The sequence below is a fragment of the Gymnoscopelus microlampas genome, assembly GCF_963454915.1.
Source record: "Gymnoscopelus microlampas genome assembly, chromosome: 15".
Taxonomy (NCBI): Eukaryota; Metazoa; Chordata; class Actinopteri; order Myctophiformes; family Myctophidae; genus Gymnoscopelus; species Gymnoscopelus microlampas.
Genome location: NC_139952.1, coordinates 28,167,530 through 28,195,006, shown reverse-complemented (window position 1 = coordinate 28,195,006; position 27,477 = coordinate 28,167,530). Strand labels below are relative to the sequence as shown.

General features: G+C 40.2%; 2 protein-coding genes across 4 annotated transcripts; one reads left to right on the top strand and one right to left on the bottom strand.

Annotated features, from left to right (window-relative positions):
• Nucleotides 1–1,007: 1,007 nt before the first annotated feature.
• On the top strand, nt 1,008–15,120 carry ddx39b (DEAD (Asp-Glu-Ala-Asp) box polypeptide 39B). Of its 2 annotated transcripts, none has more exons than XM_084080798.1 (11): nt 1,008–1,057; nt 2,079–2,294; nt 3,298–3,425; nt 4,951–5,043; nt 5,477–5,660; nt 6,880–6,998; nt 9,826–9,957; nt 11,046–11,155; nt 11,367–11,511; nt 13,394–13,541; nt 14,508–15,120. In XM_084080798.1, the coding sequence occupies exons 2-11, from the start codon at nt 2,084–2,086 to the stop codon at nt 14,522–14,524; spliced, it is 1,287 nt and encodes a 428-aa protein (XP_083936924.1). In that variant the 5' UTR covers nt 1,008–1,057; nt 2,079–2,083; the 3' UTR covers nt 14,525–15,120. The 2 variants fall into 2 exon arrangements, with proteins under 2 accessions (XP_083936924.1, XP_083936925.1); XM_084080799.1 differs by having other exon boundaries at nt 1,010–1,057; nt 2,083–2,294.
• A 1,771-nt stretch (nt 15,121–16,891) lies between these two features.
• On the bottom strand, nt 16,892–26,220 carry mgat1b (alpha-1,3-mannosyl-glycoprotein 2-beta-N-acetylglucosaminyltransferase b). Of its 2 annotated transcripts, none has more exons than XM_084081176.1 (3): nt 25,703–26,220; nt 20,828–22,164; nt 16,892–18,766 (listed from the first exon to the last, which is right to left on the bottom strand). In XM_084081176.1, the coding sequence occupies exons 2-3, from the start codon at nt 21,689–21,691 to the stop codon at nt 18,065–18,067; spliced, it is 1,566 nt and encodes a 521-aa protein (XP_083937302.1). In that variant the 5' UTR covers nt 21,692–22,164; nt 25,703–26,220; the 3' UTR covers nt 16,892–18,064. The 2 variants fall into 2 exon arrangements, with proteins under 2 accessions (XP_083937302.1, XP_083937301.1); XM_084081175.1 differs by lacking the exon at nt 25,703–26,220 and adding an exon at nt 24,329–24,401.
• Nucleotides 26,221–27,477: the final 1,257 nt, after the last annotated feature.

Here is a 27,477-nt window from a genome sequence, read left to right as displayed (position 1 = left end):
TTCCCTCTAACGCTCTGGAAGACCCCTCGCTCTGCGCATGTACAAGGAATTCCACTGTCCTGCCAGCGTTCAACTATAGTGAAAATAAACAAAACCATTTCGCTAATCACCGAAGCAAAGGCTGTTTTGTGTTGTTGAAAGTCTATTCTCGGAATGCGCAAGCCTCTCAGCACCCCACCTACTCTGTAAAATACACTTTTTGGGCAGAAAATAAAATATGTCAGCGAGACGGACATTATTTGTATTTACTCCACAGTGCCTCTACCGATCTGGGGGATTTGAACTTACCATTAACCAAAATGTAGAGGGCACTGTGGAGTAAATACGAATAATTTCAGTTTCGCTGACATATTTTATTTTCTGCCCAAAAAGTGTATTTTACAGAGTAGGTGGGGTGCTGAGAGGCTTGCGCATTCCGAGAATAGACTTTCAACAACACAAAACAGCCTTTGCTTCGGTGAGTAGCGAAATGGTTTTGTTTATTTTCACTATAGTTGAACGCTGGCAGGACAGTGGAATTCCTTGTACATGCGCAGAGCGAGGGGTCTTCCAGAGCGTTAGAGGGAACTCACTAACGCTCTGAACCAGAGCTAGTACTGGACGTACTCAGCGTTGCCAGATTCTGCGAGAGAAACAAGCAACTAGGTCTAGGAAAACAAGCCCAAAAGAGAGGGGGTTTTGGAATATATTAACAACGCAACGCAGGTCCCTGGCACAAAATATTTTTAGATGGGGGGGGGGGTGATATATTATAACTCTATGGGGGTCGGGGGGTGTACAAATACACACACACAATTCTAAATAAGCAAGTACACTTTAGAAACAAGCCCCCAAAAAACGCAACCCGCAACTACCAATATTTACAAGCAACTTTTCAGAAAAACAAGCCCACGGTTGCTCATGATAAGTGGACATGGCAACACTGGGACGTACTATTGTTGTGGTGGGGTCTTTCCTCTGGTCACGGAAGTTGGGACGCGTGTTGATGACGTCAGTGTTGCGCAAACTACGATAGCGCTGAAATTGAACGCGTCGCTGTGGTCGATTGTAAATTCAGGTACAAACTGCAAAGAGTTTATAGTTCATTTACCAGACAAACGCAGTGTATAAAGTTCACTCAACGGTTCATTAGCATTTATATATGAAAAGGGGGTTAATTGTGTTAACAATTAATACACCTGCTTGTTTTTCTAGCTAATGTTAGCTACTTTAGTTGTTGTGGTTTGGACACGTGATGGTCTCTGCAGCGTGGTGCATAGGATCATGTACTATTACATTATTTTGTAATTTAGAGCTGCAAGCCCCCCATGGTGCATGCATGCATGTTACTATACTTAAAACTGTGCATGTATGTATGTTACTTACTGTGCATGCATGTTATATTGTGCTGCACAATATACTTTTTTTTGGGGGGGGGGCTTTTTATAGCTTTATTTGGAGAGGGACAGTGAAAGTAGGCTGACAGGAAACGGGGAGAGAGATGGGGGAAGACACGCAGCAAAGGTCGTCGGGAACGGGACGCGAACCCGCGACAGGTTGTCAGTTAAGGGATTTCAACCGAGGGTGCCTGGACCGCGACCCCACGGCCCAGGCCACAATATACTTTTTCAGTGTATCTTTGCTTGCACCTCTATCTTGCATGAGTCAAATGTGTGTATTTCTGATAGATCACGTACACTGAAAAATATATAAAATTAAATTATTATAATTATTAAATATAATAAAAGTAATGATAATAATACATTTTATTTATAATGCTCTTTACATTTAATACAAATTTCAAAGTGCTACAGGTGCAATATTTGTATGACAAAGCAAAAAAAAAACATTAAAATCACTTGAGGGCATAAAGCCTAGGATAAAAACAAGTGTAGCTAAAACACTTTATTAGAAAGGTTGGTCTACTTGTACACTCTCATATGTACATCCACACCTGTGTTTTCCATTGTGCTTATTTATATTCCATTTCCTTCACCTAATCACTGATTCATTCGTGCCTAGGTCTGTCACAGTTATGAAATTTGCTGATTAATTATCGCTCCAATAATTGATATGCCTATTCGTGCCCTTGTCTCCAGTCAGGATGTCGCTGAACGATGTGAATGAGAATGAGCTTCTGGACTATGAGGACGACGAGGTGGACGGGGACGCAGGGAGCTTGGATATTCTGGATCCGAAGGACGGGATGAAGGGGTCTTACGTCTCCATTCACTCATCTGGATTCAGAGACTTCCTGCTCAGGCCGGAGCTGTTGAGGGCTATAGTGGACTGTGGCTTTGAGCATCCGTCTGAGGGTGAGAAATCTGAGGATTGTCCCAAACTGTTACTTTTAAGAAAATGTAAAAAATAAGCTGTTCTGAAGGATCCAATGTAGTTTTTATTATTTAGTAACACGCTCTTGTTAATACTTTTCATTGGTTAAGTATTTATGAAACCCACAGGCACACTTAACCACTTTCACTTTAACTTTCAAAAATAGCAATAAATAGTCAATCTACAAGCTCACACCATGTCGCATCGCAAGGCGTTGTGACTTGTGAGCTTATAGATCGGCTGTTTTTGCTACTTTTGTGTGACACTGTAGTATGACGAAGTAGGGTATCAATTTAAAAACATAAAAAGTTGAAATATGGAGATACAAGGTTTCTTCCCGACTTGTGGAAAAAATATGAGTCTACTCCAAAGTTTACTTTCATCTCTACATGCATGGCAGCCATTTCATTTCACTGTCTGTTGAATTCGAACACAAATACCTCATTCTAACTTAATGAGGTACTGATTAGCTGATCACCTGAACCAAATGTTATTTAACGAGGAAAAGAATAAAACCCACTACTGTGGTCATCACGGTCCTCTAGCAATAGGACCAGCTGGATGGCAAAACAGTGCTACTTTAATTAACAGGTTTCTGAACTCTTCTTCATAAATGAAAACATGAATTGTGTTGTTTTAAAATTAAAATGTATATGAACGTTGCATTATTCAAAGTAAAAAAAAAACTATTTGTTATTTATTTTGAAAAGTTATCATTTTCTGCAAATAAATGCTTTAAATGAAATTATTTGTATTAGGAGTGAAATGTGAGGAGTATTAGGAGAAATGTTGCCAGTAGTTTATAGAAAATTGTCGGTTTATTCAACCACAAACCAGAGAGTTAACAGGACAAACTGATGATTTTTCAATGGTCTCTTAATTTGTTTTCTAAACAAATACACTAATTAAAAATACCTTCTTGTTTCATGGAATACATGTATTTTTCTGAAGACATAATCTTGGTGGTGTACATTCTTCTTGCAGTTCAGCATGAGTGCATCCCTCAAGCGATCCTTGGTATGGATGTTCTCTGTCAGGCAAAGTCTGGAATGGGCAAGACTGCTGTGTTTGTTCTGGCCACTTTACAGCAGCTGGAGCCTATCGCTGGACAGGTAACATTACCCAGCTTGTCACTCAAACATCCCCTGCATCATCATGTCATTACAGTCTACTGGCACTGAACTGTGAGCATCGACTCTGCATTAGAGCCGGACTGATGCCAGGATTTTTAGTCCGATCCTGATTTCGGAGAGTCCTTGACCACCGGTTACCGGTTTTGACCGATATTTAGTCAAAAAAGTACAATATCTTTTATTTAAGTTTCTTCTAAAGAAACTACCTATTCCAAAATGTTCACAAATAGCCAATCTACACAAGCTCACAATGCATCGCAGTGTTGTAGATCGGCTATGTTTGATTTATTTTTACCTGTGGCTGGTAGATTAGAATAGATGAAAGATTCCCATTTACCAGTATGTGGCTGATGGTAATTTCTCACATTAATTGCAACATAGCATTGCTTGGAGGAAATTGGTTCAACACATAACATAACTACCAAACTCTAGTCTTTACTTTTATTCACCAATAACTAAAATTATTAATTTTCTAATTATGAAACTTGGATACAAGCCCCAGCTACACCTCACTCTTTGTGTTTACCACCTTATTGGACACACTAGCGTGACTGATACTAGTGATACTAGTTCCATGATGGAACTACATGGATCTTATGAATATGTAAGCAATCTTAAAAAAGAAAAAACATTCATTCTAGATGGCAAACTCCCTTAGGTGATATAATGTTTTGCCATAAATCTGTTTGTTTTTTTGCAGCTAATGTTCCTCATCAGTTTAAGCTGTACTGTGGCAGACTACAATCACATAAGACTGCACTGCATAATAATTAGACATTAGGAGTGGTTAGCAATGTACATTCCACAAGTAAAAATGTAAAACCAATAGATAACAATCTACCCTCCCTGTAATGATAATAAATTGTCTATGATAATTAAGTAAGGAAAACATACTGTATAAATGCATGAATAATAATTACAAAGCAGGATGGATGGGTCTCGTAATAGCTGAGAGAGAATAGCAATCAACAGAAACAAGCCATATAGCCATCTGAATTTAAAGTTAACAAATTAATACAAATGGCTAAAGACGAGACTAGTATATCCAATAAGCAAAGCCAATAGAAAAGGATAGCAGTAAATATATTATGAAGAAAATCAACAGACAATTAAAGAGACAAATGACCAGGCAATGCTGAGCATGATGAAAAAAGAAATTAAACAAATAAAATAAAATCAGTTAATTTAGAAATATATATTTTTAGTAATCCCCAGGAAGACATTACTTGTCTGAATGTGACCCATCCATATTAAAGCAGTGCGCACACCCAGGGTTCGCACTGGGAACAGTTGAGGGTTAAGTGCCTTGCTTAGCGACGGTCGCTCTACCTCCTGAGTCACTGCCGCCCTCTGCAAATCCAGATGATTCAGAGTAAAAGACAATAATCCAGAGTCATTTAGGTCAAACAGAATTTGAGTTTTGAGGGAGAAGTTTAACTAAAATGTAAGTACTATATATAATTGTATCACGTATCATTCTATTCACACGCCTTTCTTGCTTTAGGTATCTGTGCTGGTGATGTGCCACACCAGAGAGCTGGCATTTCAGATCAGCAAGGAGTATGAGAGATTCTCCAAATACATGCCCACTGTAACGGTATGTACTGTGTGCTTATCCTCTAGTCCAGTGGTTCTCAAAGTGGGGTCTTGGGGTGACCCCCAGGGGTGCTTGGGGGTCACCCAGTATAATTAGTTAATATAGCATCACAATCATTTTAACCATTTAAACAATATGTTATACTTTGACTATTCAAAAATAGCAGATATACAAGCTCATAGCGCGACACTTGTGCCGCACTATGAGCTTGTAGATCTGCTATTTTTGAAGAATCTTGAATTTTTTAGCAAATCTTTGACAAAATCTTGAAATGGGTGTCCGCGGCCAAATACATATCAATTTAGGGGTCCTGAAAAGGTTTGAGAACCACTGCTCTAGTCTATCCAACATCTGTACAATTCTACAACACTGCCTCTCCCAACTCCTCGATGATCCTTTGTAACGCATCCCATCTCCATGTTTGTCTCTCCAGGTAGCAGTATTCTTCGGAGGTCTGTCTATCCAGAAAGACGCGGAAGTCCTGAAGAAGAACTGCCCTCACGTGGTGGTGGGAACACCGGGACGAATCCTGGCGCTGGCCCGCAACAAGATACTCAACCTGCGTCACATTAAACACTTCATCCTGGACGAATGTGACAAGATGCTCGAACAGCTTGGTGAGTAAACATGCATCTTCCTCCACGTCTGTGTAAAGCTATTCAAGTCTTTATGATGGCATAGTTGTCTGTGACATATATCACATATAACTCGAAATTTGGGAAAGGTTTTAGCCCGATCCGAGCCTCATTGACTTTCATCATAAAATGTAAGTGAAATATTTAAAGATAGGGGTACTACTACGTTGGCGTCCTGGCAGTGGGCACAAGAAATTTGGCACTAATCAACCTAGTAGTCTGCAAGATTAGGCCTGGACAATCAGACAGACACACACAGACTTGACCCTCTTACAGTATATACGGTTAGCCTCCTACAGAGCTATGCCGTGAAAAATAAACGTTGACGTATTGAGGATATTCTAATTTGTACTGTACTTTAGCTTTCAACAGTGGAAAGGAAAATAACTAATAATTACTAACTCTCTGTTAATTCTCATTTGTGTAATTAATGAAGTTTTGAGAAAATGTGACAATATCCAAACATATCAGATTCAGTTTGATTAACTAGCACATTCACCGGGCCTCACCGCTGAAATGTATTTGCAATACCTTGTGTAATCAATGAGATAGTCCAACGGCGCGGCTACCCCTGACCAACAATATGCCTATTATACAGTAGTTGAGCAGCTGTTTTGGCCACATGATGCTAAAATAGTATGTACAGTGTTTCCACTTTTCAGTTCCATGAAATCGTGAGTTTGCGCAAAACATAGGTGGAAAAAAATGATTTGCTCCATAAACCTGCTTTGCGGTGTTCAATGTGCATACAGTACATACTGTGTACACTCATTGGTTTACATGGGAATGTATACATTCGGCATCAGTTCCACATGCAGTGAATGGCAAAATGTGTTATCTGAGTTGAAGTTTGTTTTGTTATTTGTTATGGAAGACATATTATAAGAGTTCATAAGCAGTTACTATGAATGTATGTATATTGTGTTTATGACATGTGGTGTATAGGTGTGTAATTCTGTTGCGTTTTGATATTGTCTGTGGTTAGTGGTGTTATGGTTGTTGGTATCGCAGTTGTCTGTCTGACGACTGCTGTATGCCACATTATGAATTTGTACACATACAACCTCAAGGCAAACCGAGAGCTGGTTGAACCTCATCATGAAGTCTGTGCTTGTTTAAGCTCCCTTCTACCAATGTTCTTTTTCCAGCTACAGAGTGAATATACTGATTCTAATCACGGTGTTCCTCCACCCTCTTCCAGACATGCGCAGAGATGTCCAGGAGATTTTCCGCATGACGCCCCATGAGAAGCAGGTCATGATGTTCAGTGCCACCCTGAGTAAAGAGATACGTCCTGTCTGCAGAAAGTTCATGCAAGATGTAACTACGCCTCTTCTCTTGCATCACCCACGCCTCTCGTTCCTCCCTCAACACTTCCTCTACTCCTTTCCCCACTCTGCCATGCCTGTTGGAGTGGACTGGCACAGTGTCTATGTTGCATTAAGACCTCCATGAATGCAAGCTACTAGCAAAGCAAGAAAGAAATGTCTCTCCTTATTCCAAGAAAACCACTTCAGTTAAATTGAAGCATGGGCAATGTCAAACCATTGTCATCATGAGGCCTTCATAATGTTTGTGAGTGGCCAATGCTTGGTCTAAGACCCTGCAACTCCTTATAGCCAGTGATGGCTAAATTAGCTAAGCTAATTATAGTCACAGCACAATATATCACATGTGTGCTTTGTGAAACACTTAGATTTGGTGCCACTGCAATTAGTGTGTACAGGTACATAAGAGTAAAACTTATTTTTGTTCGGCTTCCTTTCAGACAATGCAAGGAAGCTAAACAAAAATATTTACTCATAAAAGATCATTTTTTTTATGTGAACTTATCAAAGAAACTACTCTATAATCTTGGCAGCAAAATCTCTGCTCTGCATTGTTCAAAATTATTTAGCTTCCTTCTCTGTTGTTAGTAGGCAGGCCTTCCCCCTGAGGTATAACTGCACCATGTGGCTAAATGTACAGATCCCTCCAACAAAGGAAAAACAAATTCAATAAGGAGGAAACATTCTCACCTACAATAGCCTGCTTCTAGTAGAAACGCTGAAGTCAAGCCCCAGAGAGTGAACCAGGCCCTAGTGATTCTAGCTCTTGAGGCCTCTGTAGTTAATTACTTTTCCCAGCAAAGTGGAGGACAGTGCAAAGAAATGGAGCCTGAGTCTGTGTGCCACCTTGCCAGAACGGGCCTATTACTTTTATTGTCATCTAAGTCAACTTAAATGGAGTTGAGGTAACTGCCTTGAGATAGACTAACCGCTCTGTAGGCAAGCACAGCAGTTGTAAATTGTAGCAATCGTTTTCTTCTTTACTGCACATTAATTGTCAACACAGTCTAAGAAATGGGAAACATGAACCCTGAACACTGGAGCAGGCAAAGAATTAGATGATAATGGAAATGGAGAGCGTAAAGACAGACGTGTAGAGTCCAAATATATTAAAGGTAAACAAACGGGACAACTGGAGTAACTCCCAACGGAAAATGTTGAATAAAACAGCCTGAATAGACGTACAACACTTTATGAAATAGTGGTAAATAATTCTAATTGGAATTCAGAATATAATTGATGACATTTGGAGTGGGATATACAGTATAGAGTATAGTATACACATATAGGCTTCTAGTTCTACTAGTTTAAGTTATACAATTTCACAAACATAATTGGATTTTTTGAAAATCAACAAACTGTCAACCGACTGATTGACTAACCAACCAGCTAGACTGGCAATTATTTGGGTGTGATTTTGTGTGAATGGATTAGACAGTGTTTGATGAGCATTGTGGTTTGACTTACATTTTCAAGGTACTTTGAGGTAGAATTCGCCATTTCTCTTGAAGTACATTCATGATATTGTTCAGTTATTATTGGACTGATGGGTGAACATGTTTGAATATACTGTAGCAGGTCTTAAGGCCCAGAGATGTGTAGTTTGTTTTACTTAAATGGTCCCCTCACTCTTTAATTAGACACATTAACAAAAAAGGCAGACACAAATTGTTTGTACTGAGTAATGCGTCTTATTTGTATCTGTTGTAAAACCGCATCGATTTAACCTTTTGTTTAACCAGCCTTATTAATCAAAAGGGAAGGATCTGCCTTCTGCAGCTCAGGTCTCCAGCAGTGTTTCCATGTCTGCTTATTATAAGTGACTTTGGGCTTCTTTTTCTGTAAAGTTGCTTGTACATATAGGTAGTTTTGGGTTGCAGTCTTTTGGGCTTGTCTAAATTGTAGTTGCTTATTTGGGCTTGCTTCCAAATGTATTGTTATTGTTTAAAATATATTTAAATATTTTCACGTCAAAGGACCCATCTGAAAATGTTTTGTGCCAGGAGCCCCGTACCAGATTTGTGTTGTTAGAATGTTTAAAAAATCTTCAAATATTCCACATTTTGATTTTTTATTCAAAGCCATTACCCAAACCTGTGAAAGATATAGGCAGGGTTGTTTGAAGAAACCAATCACTATCCTAGTGGGCTACTGTATACTCCTGTGTAGCAAAAGCGATGTTGAAAACGGGGCTCAGGGCCGAAATGGCATGATAAGTTTCTGGCATGATAATCTCTTGACTAAACCAATCAGAACACTTTATGAGTTTTTCATATCTGCTTGACTAGGTGGAGAATAGTAGTGTGTGTGTGTGTGTGTGTGTGTGTGTGTGTGTGTGTGTGTGTGTGTGTGTGTGTGTGTGTGTTTGCATTGTGAGTGTGGTTGAGTTCAGTTTAAGTCATATTTTCAAATTACACCTTTAATCAAATCTTAGTTTTTCTAATGTATGCAATTTTTGCACTTTTTATTTTTACAAAATACCAGTGAAAACATCAGTAATTGGTGGACTAGGACTTTTCAAAATCATACTGGCATCGGACCAAAAAATCTGGCATCGATCGTGCTCTATTTTAATGTATGTCCTCTTAAACATCCCCCCCTTTATAACTACCCTCCCTGTCTAATCTGTTGACCAAGCACCTAGAACCCTAAACATGCCCCACACTGTTTTAACCACACACTCACCTCAACACTCAATACTGTTTCATGCACCACACTCTGGATATCATTCACACTCCCGTCTTAAATGCTAATAAACCACAATTCTCCTTGAACTTCGCCCCCTCACCTTAACACTGTCCAACCCCTTTCTGCTCCAGCCAATGGAAATCTTTGTGGACAACGAGACCAAGTTGACTCTTCACGGGTTGCAGCAGCACTACGTCAAGGTGAAGGACGGTGAGAAGAACAGGAAGCTGATTGATCTGCTGGATGTACTGGAGTTCAATCAGGTACCAGATGATCTTTCTCAGCTGACTTCACTTCAGGGGTTTAACTGTTGATTAAACAAATCGATTAATTCAATTATAAAAACATTATCTATAAAATAATTGTATTTATTATTATTATTAGAATTATTAAATTAACTGAAAAGGTAGCCCTATTTCACTTGACTGACAGAAGGAGGGCAGCCCGTTGTGGAAAGAGAAAGTGACAACATAGTTGAGAAAACACAAAAGTTCCTCAAGTCCCCAGTGTATCCTCATTTACTCAGTTTACATTTGTGTACTGTGGTTTGACCTGGGGCTGTCTTCGAAATCCATACCCAACTTATAGTCCTAGGCATTTTTCAACTAATTCATTTGTTGATTTAATTGCCAAATCTGTCCATGTACAGTACTGTACATGCAGAGTGACCAGCTTTTCAGGTGTTTTACTGTATCTCACAAGATTAGAATTTTTGCGGAACATTTTAATTATGATGTCACAATGTCGACCATTTAAAGTTTTAAGTAAACTGATGGAATTGAAAGGTTTTAATACAGCGCTTACAGGAGATGTGCTTATCATTTTTAAAGAAATATATATACGGTATATAGTTTTAAACTAAAAAAAAAACGAATCAAATAAAAAAATCTTGGTCGACAAAGACAAAACTATTTGACGATACAAAAGCCTGTAAATGGCATTTTTATTAAATATCTTATATCAGCCTGTCAGTATTGATATATACAATAATCTAATCTAATTACTGGAGTAACTCCAACATCTCATCTGTACAAATTACATAATTTAAAGAATACTTTACCCTGAGTTTCTCCTGCCACTGAAGCAAAGTATGATGGATCACTGAGTCCCCCATTGTTTGTGACTCATGATAGTCAAATGCTGTTCCAGAGGCCATGCTATTAATTTGTGGGAACGTTATGCTTCAAAAACATAGGTCAATCCCCAATTAGTACTGCAAGTATGTAAAAAAAAAAGATTGCCTTAAGAACCCATTAATTCCTCATTTGGATGGGTAAATGACCTAATGTGTCTTATGCATGTGGTACCAGAATGTTTAATCACAGCCACAAAAAACTAATATGTTGTCCAGGTGGTAATCTTTGTGAGGTCCGTCCCTCGCTGCATGGCTCTGGCCCAGCTGCTGGTGGAACAGAACTTCCCTGCCATCGCCATCCACAGCGGAATGGAACAGGAAGAACGGTATGCTTATTTTATAGTATAGTTGTGCGCTGAAAATAGCCGATCTACAAGCTCATAAAGGTCGGTTATTTTGGACAGTTTTGTAGGACATAGATCTTACAGATTGCAGCTTTAAGCATAAAATGGTTCTTTATTTCCCATCTACACAGAAATACATTACTCTGTGTGGTGTGGTTGTTCATTCCCCCTTCCCCTCTCATTACCTCTGTAGGCTGTCACGCTACCAGCAGTTCAAAGACTTCCAGCGGCGGATCCTGGTGGCCACCAACTTGTTTGGTCGAGGGATGGACATTGAGCGGGTCAACATTGCCTTTAATTACGACATGCCTGAGGACTCAGACACTTACCTACACAGGGTAGGAATTCAATAAACATCGACCCCTTTTGCTGCACTTTCTTTTACCAATACCCCTGTTGTGCAATCAGCCAAAAACAAATCTTTATTGGGATCCAGAAGTATGGGTAAACAGCACAACAATCACATAGAGACATGTTGCTAGAAACGTGTCACCTGCAGAACCTTTCTTTTCCTATGGTAATGTACACTCTTCTCTTCTGCCATGAATCATGTTTTTCTAGAGTTTTTAAGACGCATAAAACAACGCTCCTCCCTATTTTGATGCTGGTAGATGAAGGAACAGTGGGATAATGGTAAATGCAGATGAAAGATTGATATTAGACTCTAAACTCAGCGTCTGCTTGAATCAATCTTTTCCTAGTGATTCATTATTTTATCCAGTTACACATGCAGCTCTGCTTCACAGGTGCACCCTGCTGTTTTGCCAACAGCAAATTCACTGTCCCCAATTCTGAACAGAATAGTTAACTGGATTCACCTCCTTCGTCCATCTATCCAATCAGGGACTGATTAGACTTGGGGTGTCAAGAATCAGTCAAGGATTAAGACATACCAAGTTTTAGCAGTCCCCAATCAGGGACTGATAATACTTGCGATGTCAGGTTAATGCAATTGACCCTTCGCTAAATCCCACCCCAAAAGCGATTGTCCAATGCTAGCTTAGCAACCGTTGCTAAGCTGGCATGTGGTTTGGCGGGGGTGCTCCTTCCATTCCGACATCTCACCACTCCGACTAGTGGCTTCCGCGTGCGGTTAAGGTTAGGGTTAGGGTTAGGTATAGGGTTCGTCAACGTCGGAAAGGCGACATGTCGGAAAGGAGAAATGCACCCGGTTTGGCGCTCTTCCGTCTGTCATAGCTGTCGATGTTATTTCGCCCGCACAACATTAATAGCAAGAATAGGAATACCTCGATAACGTGATTGGTTACTATTAACCAGCAACAGATTCCACGTACCCAGAAAACGGTTGGAGGGTGCATTCTTTCCCCCTTTTCCCAAACTGAAAAATGCACCTAAACTGCAAGGCTGCGTCGTTGAACAGTGACAGCTTAACTTCGGGAAAGTTACGACTCACCCGCCCAGGTGATGGCAATAATACTAATCACCGTAATCGTAACAAAGGTGCAAATCATATAAAACAAACAAATGTACAAAGTACAGTATGTGTTATGATAGAGACAGTCAGTATAACTTCTAAAGCCCAAGTTCCTAGTTCAACATGCCAGAAATTCAGAATCACAGCACTGCCTGTTTCGGATTCCAAACGTTAAAGTATATTAATTCATTTGTTTGTTTGTTTGTCTATCTATTTATTAACTGCTACTATGTGTAGCCTTACCGTGCAGTACATGAGAACTCCTGTCCGGACCGTGATGAATGATAAAGACATTTAAGTTGATTGAGTCGGATAAACTGTTTCTCCCTCTAACATTTCCCTGCATTTTTAGTTTATTGAAATAATGTCATGCACATTTTTCCAGTGCATAGCCTACTGCAGGCCTTGTTGACTAGATATAGAAGAGATTTTGAAGCTCTTGCTCCTGACATGATCGATTATTTATATGGGGAAATCTGTCATATAACATGCATGTCAATGAGTGAGAAGCCCAGCTTGCCAAACCTTGGGCTGGCAGAGTGGAGTGGGTGGGGCTTAACGAAGGGTCCATTAACTACTGGTCAGATAGAAAAGTTGCAGTAAAAGGGGACTTTCAATATGCAATAGACCCCCATTTCAAATGATTGTCCTAGAGATCCTGAAATTAAAAGAAATATGTAAAATGTATTATTTAAAGTGATGATGGGAAATTAAACTGCTATTATGACATGCCCAAAATAGGGATGCCAGGTTGAAAGAGTTTAAAAACATCATCTCTTCTCCAGGTTGCCAGGGCAGGGAGGTTTGGTACCAGAGGCCTTGCAATCACATTTGTGGCAGATGAGACTGACGTCCGCACGCTCCACAGTGTGCAGGAGCGCTTCGAAGTGAACATCAGCGAGCTGCCTGATGAGATCGACATCACCTCTTACAGTAAGTACCTTTAAGGATTTTCTTGATTCATATTCTATCACCTTTGGTGGAAGTTGCATTTTCACACAACAGCAGTCAATGGGCCACTGATATCGGTGTAAAGCGGCTAATGATGCTAGTAGGTGAAATAGGCTAACATAAGTGTAAGTACCAGGACTTAGCTTTTTATATATTGGCATTTGTGCTAAAAGTGTGAATTTCAGACCTACGTACAGTATCTCACCATGCAGTGAGTGAATGGAATCACTACTTCAGTTTCCTTGCTCACAGAAGCAATGGATAAAGATTATTGACATTATTTGGACTCATGGTCAGGTAGCCATAATCCAAGGTTCTACCTGTAAAAAAAGGTTCCTCTGGGTTTTCCTCCAGTCAACTGCTAACACTGCTATGTTCAAATAGATGTCAGGCATCAGTGACATTGTGAAACACAAGTGATCTTATACGGCTCACTCCTACTCCAGAATTTTCCTGACTGAACAGCCAAAATAGGGCGAATTGTCCTCTGTCAATATGGGTTGTACTGGAAATATTTTAGTTTTTATAGACTATGATGACCATCAACAATTAATTAGGGCTGTAACTGTAGCTGTAACTATTTTGATTGGTGATGTGTCTGATTAACCACTTAAGCACTATTTTATAATTTGTTGGACAACGTTGCACAAAAATACCAATTATAGCATCCATTTTAGATTTTTCCTATAATGACATGACCAATAAAGACAAAAGTGGTTACGGTTAACTGTTGCAGCCTATTGGATCACAGTCAGTTTTTTGTTTTTTTCCTTCTGAAATCGATTCAAATTGATTATTTTGTATAATCTATTAAGTCGATCAGTTCTATTAACTGTTGCACACCTACAATTAATTGAAATGCACATCAATGTGTTCCCCTTTTATGATGTATACTTGACCTGAGAACAGAACTGTTTAACTTTATCTCCCTCTCTCCTTTCCTTGCAGTTGAACCCGCACGCTAAAGAGGACACGGATCCATTCCAATTTCTTGTGTGCAAAGTTTGTTTTATATTTGCAGTTAAACACTTGTTACAGAAAGTGCAATATTTTTTTTTTTCAAGTTGAAAACACCAGATGGCAAATTTGTCTTATATTATCCCAGAATCATTTGTTATTTTAAATGATAAAAATGGGATTTTGTTTTATTTATATTTTATTTGTTTATGAAGCAGTGCCCTCTGCAGACTGAATGTATAATTTAAAATCTCTTTAAAGGTACTGTGATGTTTTTGGTTAAAACAAAACGTTTTTTTTTGTTAAAATGTTAAAGCTGTATAGTGTGACATTAATCATTGCTATATACAGTGTTCAGTGTTCAGCTCTATATTAACAGAAAGTACATTTTCAGGTGGGACAGCAGTTTCATCCTATCAGGAGAGAGAACCCATTTGTCAGTTTAAATTTTATAGTGTTCCGTCATCTTGAAAGTTTGATATTTTTTTCCCCCGCTTACTTTGTTTAACAAAGCTTGTGTTATTAAGTTCCTTAATTGTAAGGATATTGTCTGTTCAGTACAGTAAGAATACTGTGTGGGTTAATAAATGCTTTTTTCCAATGATATCTTTCTCGTTCTTAATCCAGCTGTTCAACTACTCTAGACTGCTGTGAAAGTATTTATAATCAGTCATCAGTTATTTACTAATCTCTCAAGAACAGATTCCGACCTGCGGTGGAATCTGTCGGAGCGGTTCGTCCTAACCAGTGCGCATTGGCTAAAAGTGGGCGTGCCTTCAGATCAGGAAGTGGGCCGCGCTTTACCCAATCAAATGTAGTGGGCGGGATTCACGTGTCCATCCACCATGATCCACCCTCCCCCCCTCGAAACTAGCCGAAACTAATTTAACAATAGCGTCCTCGGAGCGGACAAAACCACGGAAAGATATTCACATTTTAAATTAGTCTTTCATCATAGAAACAAGTGGGCTTATAACCAAAACCATCCATGTTCTCTGGGAGAAGTGGTGTTAGTGTTCCGTGTAGAAATATTGTTAGTGGGAATGAAAACATGGTCGCACCAACCGGAAGTGATGCGCTATAGGCAGACATGAAACCGGTGTTTCCCTGCGCTCTAGTCTAACATTATACTCCTGCCAGACTCCACAGAATATCAGAAAAGCAGAGGTCGCTGTTTTTCATTTTCTGTGGGGTCTGGCTACGCGAGACTAGTTATTTACTAAATGAACTGCTTGGCTATACCCGCTCAACAAATATTTTGTCAGTTAATTGCTCTTTCCTTTCTGTGGCTATAAATATGAACAAATAGCCATAAGCATACGTTACCGAAACACAGCTGGCTTGGTGCTCCCAGTGAACAGATGAGTGCTCCAAACATCTGTTTATGTTCGGTGAAGTCATGTTTTACCTCAAGAAGAGTGAAGCTTGTTAATCTTGACGAACGTTCTGCCAGGGGCCTATTACACAAAAGGAGAATTAAATAAGCCTGGATTTAAGTCAAATCCAGGTTTGACAAAGTCTGGTCTGTACAGCCTGGTTTATTCCGTTCCATGAACGCCAAGCCAGGCTGAAAAGGAGCGACTTTGTCGAGCTAGACCTTGTCAAGCCTGTTCTGTAATCTTCATCAACCTTTGTCTCATCAGTTCTTGTTTTCTAGTCATGCTACCTTAGTTCTTCATTGCCCTTATCCTGGATTGAGAGGGTGTACAGTTGCAATCCAACCTGGGATTCGAACCCAGGCCTCCTGAATGAATGCCCTATAATTGCTAATGCTAATCACCAGGGTGAGATATTACCCTCATACTTCTTGTCAACCAGTAGGTGTCCTACCTGACATCAGGGTCTAAATTTCTCAGTGGAAGAGTACCGAGTAGGGAGACCACCTATTTCTGGAGACAAAAAAACGGAGCTTGCTCAAAAACAAAATTCACCCACTGTTTTACACCTGTAAACCTGTAATGTGACAAATCCGTTTCTGATTCAACCATTGCAAATGTGCAAGTCATATTGTACTAACATTCTCTACCATACAGATTAGTTAAAATGTTTTATTCATTAAAATACGTTTTTGATCTTGTATGTCACTGTACGTTTGCACATACATGTAATGTGACCTCACCATTAATAGAAGTTCCGGATTGTAGCTTTAAGAAAAGCCACATCAGCAGCATGTTTTTGAAACAGGAAAGAGGGCAGGAAGGAATCTGACAGGATGACAACTTTTGTTTTTTAAAGGAAGTGGGGAGAGATAACTGGCCATCACAGGTCATTTTAAACAATAGACTCCTTCCCAGTTTTTGTATTTTTTTCCCATGCAGCGTAAGGTGTTTACAGCTGAATGAACTGTGTAATACAAAGAGAGATCCCTAGATATGTGGACAAATATCAAAATAGTCTGTTTTATTTGCAACGTATTAAAGTTATAAACACATCAGGCAGTGGTTTTACACATCACCATACAGACAGGAATCACTCAGCCAATCTTCTGGATAATGTCCCAAAGCTACAGTACAATGATTACCATTTATTAAACTCTAGCCCACTTTTTTCATCCTTATGGCAGAAAAAAAGACATAAAACAATTGTTGGTTTTTCAACAAACCCAGTCTTACCAAACCATTGTTTGGAAGTCATGTTAAGTACAACTTGCCCTGTATTACGGCTCATGGTGATAATACTTCAATTTCATGGACAACTGGATGTCAGACCCAGTGATGTATGAATCACAACTCATTTGCAGCATGACAAATCTTTTAAATGGTAGTTAAATAAAATAAATTTAAAATAGCCTTACTGAAAAATCTTTATATGCATCATATAGTTTTTTATTTTTCCTCGTTTGTTTTTTTCAATTATAACCCAAAAAAATGAAAAAACAATTCCAGTCAACTTCTGACCACAAGTTCATTCACCTTGGGTGGACATCTTGAACTGGAAATGCAGATTCTTTAACCCTCAGTGAGAAGATAATGTAGTTCTATAGAACACTCCCAACTTCGGGAATGAATGTAAAAGTCATTCTGTCATCAAATAATTTGGCTGCACCAAGAAGTTTAAGACATCACATTGTAACAAATAGCAGACCTTCCAAGACCAGCTCGAGCCAAAGAACAACCCTCTTAGTTCTTCTGAGATTAATCTCTAGCTTCACATCACATTGTGCCCTGTGCACCACATTGCAGTCAGGGCCGGTATTCATAAATCATCTTGGAATAGCAGTGCTGACCTCAGAACAGTGTGACTCTGACATTCTAGCGGAGTTTATCTGCTTATGTGACCTTCTGAACTTGTTAACAGCAGTACATTTCTAGAAGCTTTATGAACACAGGCCTCGGTCTGCAGTCATAAACATTAACAAATGTAAAAGAATGTTTTGACCATCACCAAAGCTTATCTCCCAACCCTGCTTCAGTTTCTTCAAGTTCCTTCATTTACCGTTGAGTCTAACTACAGTATATTCTTTGGTTTGAGAGGGCATTCCTCTTGTGTCTTGTGTCCAGCTCGATCACCTCCTCACCATTCACATTATCATATCTGGATCCAAACTCTCAGCTCCAACTGGCGTCGTACTGTGTCCACCCCTCTGGTGGGGCAAAAAAGACCCTTCGACCTCGTGACAGGAAACTGACAACGCCCCTGTAGCCTGTACGAGGAACCCCCGATTTCAAGTCATCCATCACCCCCAGATTGCGAGCCAAGACCTTAAAACTGTCCCGGCTGGAATATTGCACCCGGAATGGACCCGCTCCCTTCAAACTGCCCCCTTGTTGTAGATCCTCGATTTTTACCAGAGGGGCGCTGTAAACCTCCTTAATAAAGTTTTTGTCATATTTCTCCTTTATCAAGTAAGACAAATCCTGTTTGGTAAAAGGCACAAAATCTGTGTTTAGCTTAATGTAGCGCAAGTACTGGTCAAAGAATTGACCTAAACTGACGCCTTTTCGTCCAAAAGTGATAGTTCTGGAGATCTCCGGTCGGATGCAAGATCGATCCTTGCGCTGCACCGGCTGACGCATCCAGTCATCCCAGAAGGCAGAGGGCCATTTGGGCTCTAGTTCGTCCCACATATCCTTGAGAAGCATCCAGCCTAGACCTGGGAAGAAGTCTGTTCTGTACAAGAGATCAGACCTTCCTGGATCCACCAAGGCGTCTCTGCCATTGTCATTCCAGGCAGACACACACCACAGGCTGGGATCAGAGCGCAAGATAGGGTAGAGGGCTCTGAAATACTCAAAGAAATCAGGTGCCACCTGTGTGGAAGAAAAGAGAGGTGTCTATGAATCATGTTAAAAAAAGGAGCACGTCACACTCTTAACAGCGAACATTTATCTCTGTCAAACACACAGCCAAGAGATTAGGCCAGTTGTTAATCATATAATCAATCACAGACAACCATGAAGCGAAAAACGATTAAGACGGCTGAACAAATCTACTTCGGGCCTAAGGAATGAAAACTGTTATCTGTTTTAGTGAACTTGACCTTTAATTTCGTCAAGGTGAATGGATCAGCCAAAACAAACAGAAAGTGAACGAGTGTCCCTCAGTTGTCCGTGACAAAAAACAAACATGTGAAAACAAGTAGAGGACAGTTACGTAAATTTAGCCAGAATTGTTGAGTCCACAATTCTTACAGGAAGGTTGATGAACTGGTTTTGTTGTTGTTGTTTTTTTTGGGGGGGGGGGGGGGCTTCTAGCCTCTATTCTATTTGATAGATAGTTAGATACAGTTTAGGGACAGGAAGCATAGAGAGAGTAGGGGAGTGACATGAAGAAGGTCTGGCCGGCTAGGAATCGAACCGGGGACTCACGGTCCATGTCGGATGCGCCCTAACCACTTGGCTATCAGGTGACCCGATGAATTAGTTGTTTGACGGTTGGGCAACTGCTATTACAAATAATTTCCTCTTGGAATTTTTTTGTTTGTTTCCCCTACCCAATGTTGACACAGATGGGATTTTTTCTTGCTTTAACCACTTTCAACCTGCTGTCCCTTTTTTGGGCATGTCATTAAAAGTGAACATTTTCCAAAATGTAAAATTTTCTTTCAAAAATAGCAGATCTACAAGCTCACAGTGTGTCATGAGCTTGTAGATTTCCTATTTTCGTTACAATGTATGTTCATTAATTTGCATAGGCACTTCTGCTGCACCCGTTTCTGTGTAGAGCCCATAGGCTAATTAATTCATTAATCACTTAAATGTGCTCATCTGAAAATGCAAACTAGCTGTCCACTCTGCATTATAATGAATTATAATTGGATTACAAGCCATCATTCTCCACTATGCCTTCCTTTACAAACACCCAACATACAGGTTTATTTATGCATGCATGGTATCAAAAACTCCCCAATGTTCACTACTCAGCATTTAGTACACCCAAATTTTAACGTGGGAAGCAATGCTTCTAACTGCAACGTAATTACACAGTATAAATTAAAAATTAAAATATAAAAAAAATGTAGATCAAGAAACCATAAAACAAAATCTAGAAAGAAAAATGATTCTGTGAAGTATGCTGCCGACAAACGTGGGAACATTACGGGACCAACTCCTCCAGTCACTATTAACCCAAATTTCAAATTGAGCCAGATGTAATTACACCTCTTCCATCAAAGGGCCATTTAAAATAAATCTATGGAAAATGCTGAGCAGTCACAATGTAGCAGAGTGTGTCATTTCTGCCAGCGCTGTAGGGCCTGGTCTGAACTAAGTAGACACGAGCCTTGATGCTTTACTTAAGGGAAAGAGTTATTGATACCAGACATAGTAGTAGATGAACCTGGACCAATCAAATGTTTCACTGAGGGGGGGGGGGGGCTGAGTGACAGGAAAGGGAGAAAAGAGAGCAGGGGTGACATGCAAGACCTGGGCCAGGACCAGAGGCAGGAACCACACTCAACAAGGTAATATTACAGGATGTGCTTCAGACTTTTGTGTTTCTTGGACGATATATGATGCCGTTCGGATTAGTAACGGCATCATACAGAACATTTAAATTAAGGTTATACATTCTTAAAGAGTTTGATTTGTAGATGAAAAATGTGCTATTTATCTCATAAATAATATAGATATAGCTTGGGTCTGTTTTATTCCAATGTTTAGAAACATTTCCAATGTAAACAACCATATTACAGTATTTTTATGCATCTGTTATAGTGTTATTCCTTCCTATCAAGACTTGAGTCAATGACCTCCTACCTAGAGAATATGTCTCCACTTCTTTTTGTAATTTAGGTGGTGGGCCAACAACATTAGTTTATGTTTGTCACACAGATTGGGTCTTTACAGGGATCCTAAGAAATGTTACTGTACCTCCAAGTCATCTTCCACAATGACCACAGTAGAATGGGAGAAGGTGTTGAAGACTTGGTTGAGAGCCCAGCGGTAATGTCTCGATATCTTGTAGTAGCCCTGGAACTTCCTGTGCTCCGGCCGCACCCTGAGGTCAGACAGGTCTGGTTGGCTGATGTGTTTCACTTTATCTCCATACGAGCCAATCACACGGGCCGTCTCAGCGTGGCCACAGTCCTGGCTAACTATGATTGGGTAGAGTTCAGGGGAAGGACGATACTGTATTAATCTATCAAGGCTCCTTTTCACGGTCACTCTGTCACAAGCGATGACCAATATAGGGATGACGACTTGAGGAGTGCCATCGGTGACCTCAGACTTATGGTCCTGAATGGTCTCTTCTCTGATGTCACTGACCTCTTTCTTTTCAAATGTTGAGTCTGGAACTGTTGCAGGGACCAGTGTATGTCTTAATTCAGTTTGGTCCTCATTATCTAAATGGTCTTTGGGAGGAGCTGGAGGCTCCAGGGGCTGTTTGACATCCTCTTGTTTCTGCTCCTCCTTCACACCGTCTGTCTCTCTTTTCCCTACGTCTTTCCGTTGTGCCCACAGTGACCTGTGACTTTCAATCTGCTTCAGCAGATTCTTCTGGTTCTCCAGCTCCACTTCGACTTCCTCCGCCAATCGGATCACCTCCCCTGCCAGGTTGGCCCCACCCCCTTTTTTGTCCACTCCCCACTCTTCCTTCCCCCCTGGTTCGGCTCCGCCACCTTCTCCATGGCGCCCGATGGGAGGACGCCCCCAAAGATAAAGCAGAAGTAAAGCATTCCAGGCAACAAATAGGAAAGCTCCACACAAGATAAAAGAACCTTTCTTGCGAACCATGGCCCAATGACACCAAAGGAGGGTGGGGGTTGAGGAAATGGCTACAGGTAGGGAATGAGCACTTAAACAAGAACACAATTCCCACAAGCCAGGGTCCCAATCACAGAAGAGGGATAGACGAAAACATCAAAGTAGGAATCTGATGTCCAATCACATTCTTGTTATTATTAGTACATTTGGCATCACTCTGTCTTAGGTCCAAATGCCATTAGGATATGAGGGTACCAATTGACTCCTCGCACCCAGCTGTTCATGGACCCATGCAAAATGAATTGAGCCGATATTGGAGTGGAATGCACACACTCCATGAAATACCACAGAAACTTGACAGCGAAGTGGAAATGAAAGGAACAATAAAGTTTCCCAGGGGGATGCAGAAACGCATCAGATTAAAACAGCAAAAATGTTGTTAAATAAGGGCTACTTTGGGGTGAAGGAATGTGAATCCTTGATGTTATCCTTTTGCCATCCTCCTGCAAAACAGAGAAGAGGAAATTAGTAGAGCAATAAATTAAGCATGCTTCTTAATGTTTCCTGAACAGCAGAAACAAAGATAGACTGAACTGGACGTTTAATAGCATTCTACACCATCCCAAACGTGCTGAGGAGCAGACAGTATTCCCTTCTCTTCTCCACAGGACATGTAACCTTAAAAAGGACACAAAATACATCAAAATTGGTTTACTCGCCATGTAAAGTAGAGAAAAAAAGGCCAAAATTGACTTTTTAAACTAACTTAACTTTTTAACTTAACCAACTAATATCAGTATCAGACCCAAAATTATAATATATAAATATACCATTTAATTTAGTATGAGTTTAGTGAGTATACAGTAGTGGGTCTATATATTTTTAAGTGCTCTGTGTCTCTAGAGTGGGTGGTGGATAATCTGAGATGACAGTAATGTCATTCAAGTAATTTGGTTCGCTCTACTAAAACACACAACACTTGAAAAAAGTTTTCAAATGCTACATTATACTCCACACAACGAGTAAACAGAGTCTGATGTCTAAAAAGTGCCCCGTTCTGTGCCTCTTGAGCGAGTGAGTCAGATTTGACATCACCAATTTTTTAGCTATCCACAGCCCGCCTCAGACAGAAATTGTACCATCTAATAGTGAGCATTAGTGAGGTCCCATATATGGAGATGAGGTTGAAGAATGGCAAAGTGTTCGCAGTAACTTAGCTGTGCAGCTAACATAAAGATGTCAACTGATAAAACAACATCTATCCGTGAAGCAATTACCCTCACCATGTTGGACAGTAATAGAATTCACTTATAAGAACAATCAAGATTTACGATGTTCTGTTATTTTGCCTCCATCTATCAGGTCTTAGTGAACGTTATTCACTATTATCTCCTGTAGTAAAACAAAAAACAAAAAGAACCTTGAGACATCACAGATTCACATTTTGGTTGTGGTTTTATAACTATGAGAGAATTGTTTGTATGCGGATATAATAGGCTAGATGACGTGAACACAGACAGGCAAATTCTCTACCTGACCTAAGAGGCATTTCTGAGTTAAGTTGGTAGGGCGGTGCTCTACAATCCGTGGCACAGGAAGTGAATTTGTGGTTTGAACGAAGCATGGTAAAACTAGGCCTGTATCAGTTGACAGCTAAATTCTCAAAGAGAGCATAAACGTTAAACTGGCAAAAGGTCAGGGACCTTCAACTTTGTGCCTTGCGTCTGCCAATACTTAAATCTGTCAACTGTCAACAATCAAAGTCCACCTCCTGAGAGATAAAGAGACATAGGCAAATTGCCCAACTTGCCAAACAGGACTGTCATGGTCACACAGACAATGCTATGCCTTCAAGACAAAATGTCTTTGAAAAGTCTTCTTTTTAGAAAACAAAGCCACTATCAAGTGTCGGTCATGTTTCTCTGGACAAAACGGTATCCTGAATTTCCCTCCGGTAATCAATAACGGTTTATCTTATCTTATTATGTGCTGTTGCAGACTGAAGGATGAAGAAAATAAGTAACTGAGTGAGGGTTGTAGAAGGAGGACACTTTATCTCTTCTACAGGAGATTTTAAACGGGAGAGATGTCTAAACCAATTACTGGTGATAAATACTGGCTAATAATAGTCAAAGGATATCCTAGGTTTCTTCTCCACTAGGCCTGCTTAGTAATGGATTATTTTGCACAGATGGCTAAGCACAACTTAATATACACTCTAAGTGTAATAGTGTACTCAATTCAGCATAGGCATGAAATGTGTCAAACCTGTTGGTCCACATTAGTGTGAAAGACCAGAAAATCTGGAATGACAGGCTATGGACACTTGCTATGGTAACCCATCCTTCACCTAATATTACCTTCTTGACAAAAAACAAACATGCACAGTACACAGTCAAAGTACAGCTACTGCACACTATGCATTTAAACTGCGCTAAACACTGACCACTAAAGCCCTGCTAAGGTAGGAAACTGTGAAAAAAATAATAAGGGAGTGGGGTGGGGGGATTCAAAGACACAGAGTGGCACAGTCTACACAGAAGAAGTCCTTAAGATTATAGAGTGAGAAGGGGAAAGGAAGAAGAAGAAAATAAGCTGTCTAGGATGATTCACAAGAGGCAAGACCCCTGCTGTCCCCAGTCTAGAAGTCATAAAAATAACAGTTACCTGAACAGCAAGCAGCCTAAAGAAGAGTCAGTGCTCCCGTCCCTGTCTATGTTTCAACACTAGTACAGTAACCTACGGACAAGAGCTGACTGTGAAAATGGGAGGGAAGACAAGCAGAGTGGGAGGGAATTGTTGCTCTCGGTCTTTTGAGAAACACTCTGCCAGCTGAAACTATTCTTCTTTAACCCCCTCCTCCCTCTTACAAAACGTGTAGCCCCCTGGTAGGATAATGCACACAGGACAGCAGACTACCGCACAGATTGTAACGTGGCATTATTACATCAAATGACACTAGTATATGTGCTATTTTGTGATGTTTATGTGGTGTTTCTGCTTTTTTCCTTCTTTTTGATTTAACCACTTGGCATGCCATCCCTATTTTGGGCATGTCATTGTAGGTGAAACTCTACAATGGAACTTTTGGGAAAGTATAAAATAGGGCTTAGGGGTTAATGTTTTTTGTGTGCGTTTTGTAATACCTTGAATACATTTTTTGTTTAGTCAGTTTTCTTTCTCCTATGATGAACCTCTGAAGATATGATTATGTAATAATTGTATTGAGTGACTGATTAGATAGATTGACCTTCATCAATCCCAAGGGAAATTCAGTCTCATAGCAGCACCCCAATAAGGATGAAACAAAGATACAGTACAGGTAAGGGTAGAGAACAAGTACAGTTTGACACTATAGTATATAGTCTCAACAAAGGTAACACAATCTAAATGACACTATAAAGATTATTTATAAGAAAGACAGTGTAAATGACTTAATATCACATTTTAATTAATGTCAGCTCTAGCCACACCACAGTATAACACAGTAAATGTATGGGAAAGGTAAGACCAGACATGGAAGTTCAATTCATAAAGCAGGGTCATGTCTGGATGCAATTAAACATCAGTTAACTTAATTCAGAAGTAAATCAAAAGCAGGCTGTCTACATCCTTGTTGGTTTGTACAACCAAAGACAGGCAGTTGTGGCATGGTTCATTCATAAAAAATGAATCTACTCGTAGTTTAAATTACCTATAATTAAACTAGCATTTAGTTGGCTAGCTGCTTGGATTAAGTAACAGGCTAAACCTCTAGCTAACATTAGCCACGTTGCTAGTTATCAGGACAAATACAAACAATGCAATATGTAGTTCAGTCCACAAGTAAACCACTGACTGCTATTATTTCTGGCAGGACTATCTGCAACATTAAGTGAGGGTAGCATGAACATCAAACCAGTCTTCCTATAGCTGACTGGCTAACGTACCATAGCTAGGCTAGCTAGCACTTCTCTCATTCATAACACACAACACACACACATGCACACACACACTGGCTGACTGCATGGATTTACAAGGTAGCACGATTTTTCCACTCACCCTTTTCCATTGCTTTCTGTCAGACATGCATGATGATAGTGTTGGCTGCATGTTGAGAGGAAGCTGCTGTGCAGTATCATCATGCAGATGCAGACAATAGTACAGTAATCATGTCAACCTGATGTTGTCTTCACTCTCACATTCCCTACACTTATCTCTGTCAGTTCCTGGTTCATCTGATGATCAGCTTCACGTCCACCTCTGGTTCCTCATTCTGTCTCAGTTTCTGTTCCCCAACACTCCTCCTATAACTGTCTGGCTAATGTGACGACGTTCTGTTGGTCTTCATTCTGTCATCAACTTGCAATCTCCATAGATAACATAAGCCACTGTGGACGTTGGATCTGTAGACGTGTTAGCAGTGTCTCCATCCATCCAGCAGTCTCCAAGTGGCTGAGAGAGAGAGAGAGATCTTTACAGTCTCATGCAGGTTGATTTTTCATTTGACCGTCCACACTTCAGGCTTGATTTATTAATGGATCCAAACCGTTCATCTCCTCCTCCTATTTTACTTTAACATTCTGTCAAAGCGGATTCGCCCCGGCTTGCAGCTATTCCAATAAGATAATCAAATGTGCGTTAATTACCTATACTTGAAGGTACCGTCATCGACTGTTACTATGGGAAACGGTAAAATAGAATAAATAATATACACCAGTACGTGCTGTCGTTACTTCCTCAATCCTCATAGTTGGGTGAGCTGGATCCTCGGAACCCACCGGGTGTCTGTTAGTCTGTTATTAGTGAGCTGACGCACCACAGTCACATTCTAATGGGCTGAAAGAAGCGCAGCTGGACAAAAACTGCTGCAGAGGAGCCATGCATACAAGTTAACTACAGCCAGACTAGACAGTGGTGGAAGAAGTACTCACATTTTTTACTTAAGTTAAAGTATCAATACTGCAATGTAGACATACTCCGTTACGGGGGGGGGGGGGGGGGGGGGGGGGGCGACGCCCCTTCTAACGGACCATCTCGCCCCCTTGGTCGAGACTGCCAGTTAAAAAAAAGAGAACCCTTAAGTTCTGGTACTTTTTAATTAATAGTTTTGGCATCAAGCCTTCCTCAGCGTGTTAAGAAAGTGGTGTACCAGGAGGGACTGATAGACAGACAGACATGACTTCAGCTGTTGTCATAAAAAAAAAAATCACGGTGAGCTTAATTGTAGATCGGCTATTATCAAATGGCCGAAATGTATATAGGGCTTATATATGTTTTGTAATAATAATCAAAATCTACAGAGAAACTAGTAACTCAAGTTTTCAAATAGTTGTAGCAGAGTACAAGTACAATATTTGCCTCTGAGATGCAGTTGAGTAGAAGTAAAAGTACTGCAAATTGGAAATACTCCAGTAAAGTAAAAATACTTCAACATTGTACTTAGTTACTTTCCACCACTGACTGACTACAGTAACTACAAACACTGCACAGAGCCATGCATACTACTGTAGGTTCAGGATTTGTAGTGCGCCCCCCATCCAGTTATTACACTGGCCCGGGGCCAGTCCGAAGAAAGAGAAAAGGAGACAAGAGAAAAACATAGGACAAGACAAAGACTAGACTAGTCTAGGACAACAAGAACTCAGTCACACCGCCTGTCAGTCACAACAGGAGGGAGTGGAAAACTAAACTGTACAACTAAATTACCGAAACAGCTGCACACAGCCATATACAGCATACATCATATTAATGTGTTGAAGGGTAGGCTACACCTGCCAATAAGGCACACATACCTGTGATGGCTGGCATAAATATTAGGTAATAATAAATCATAT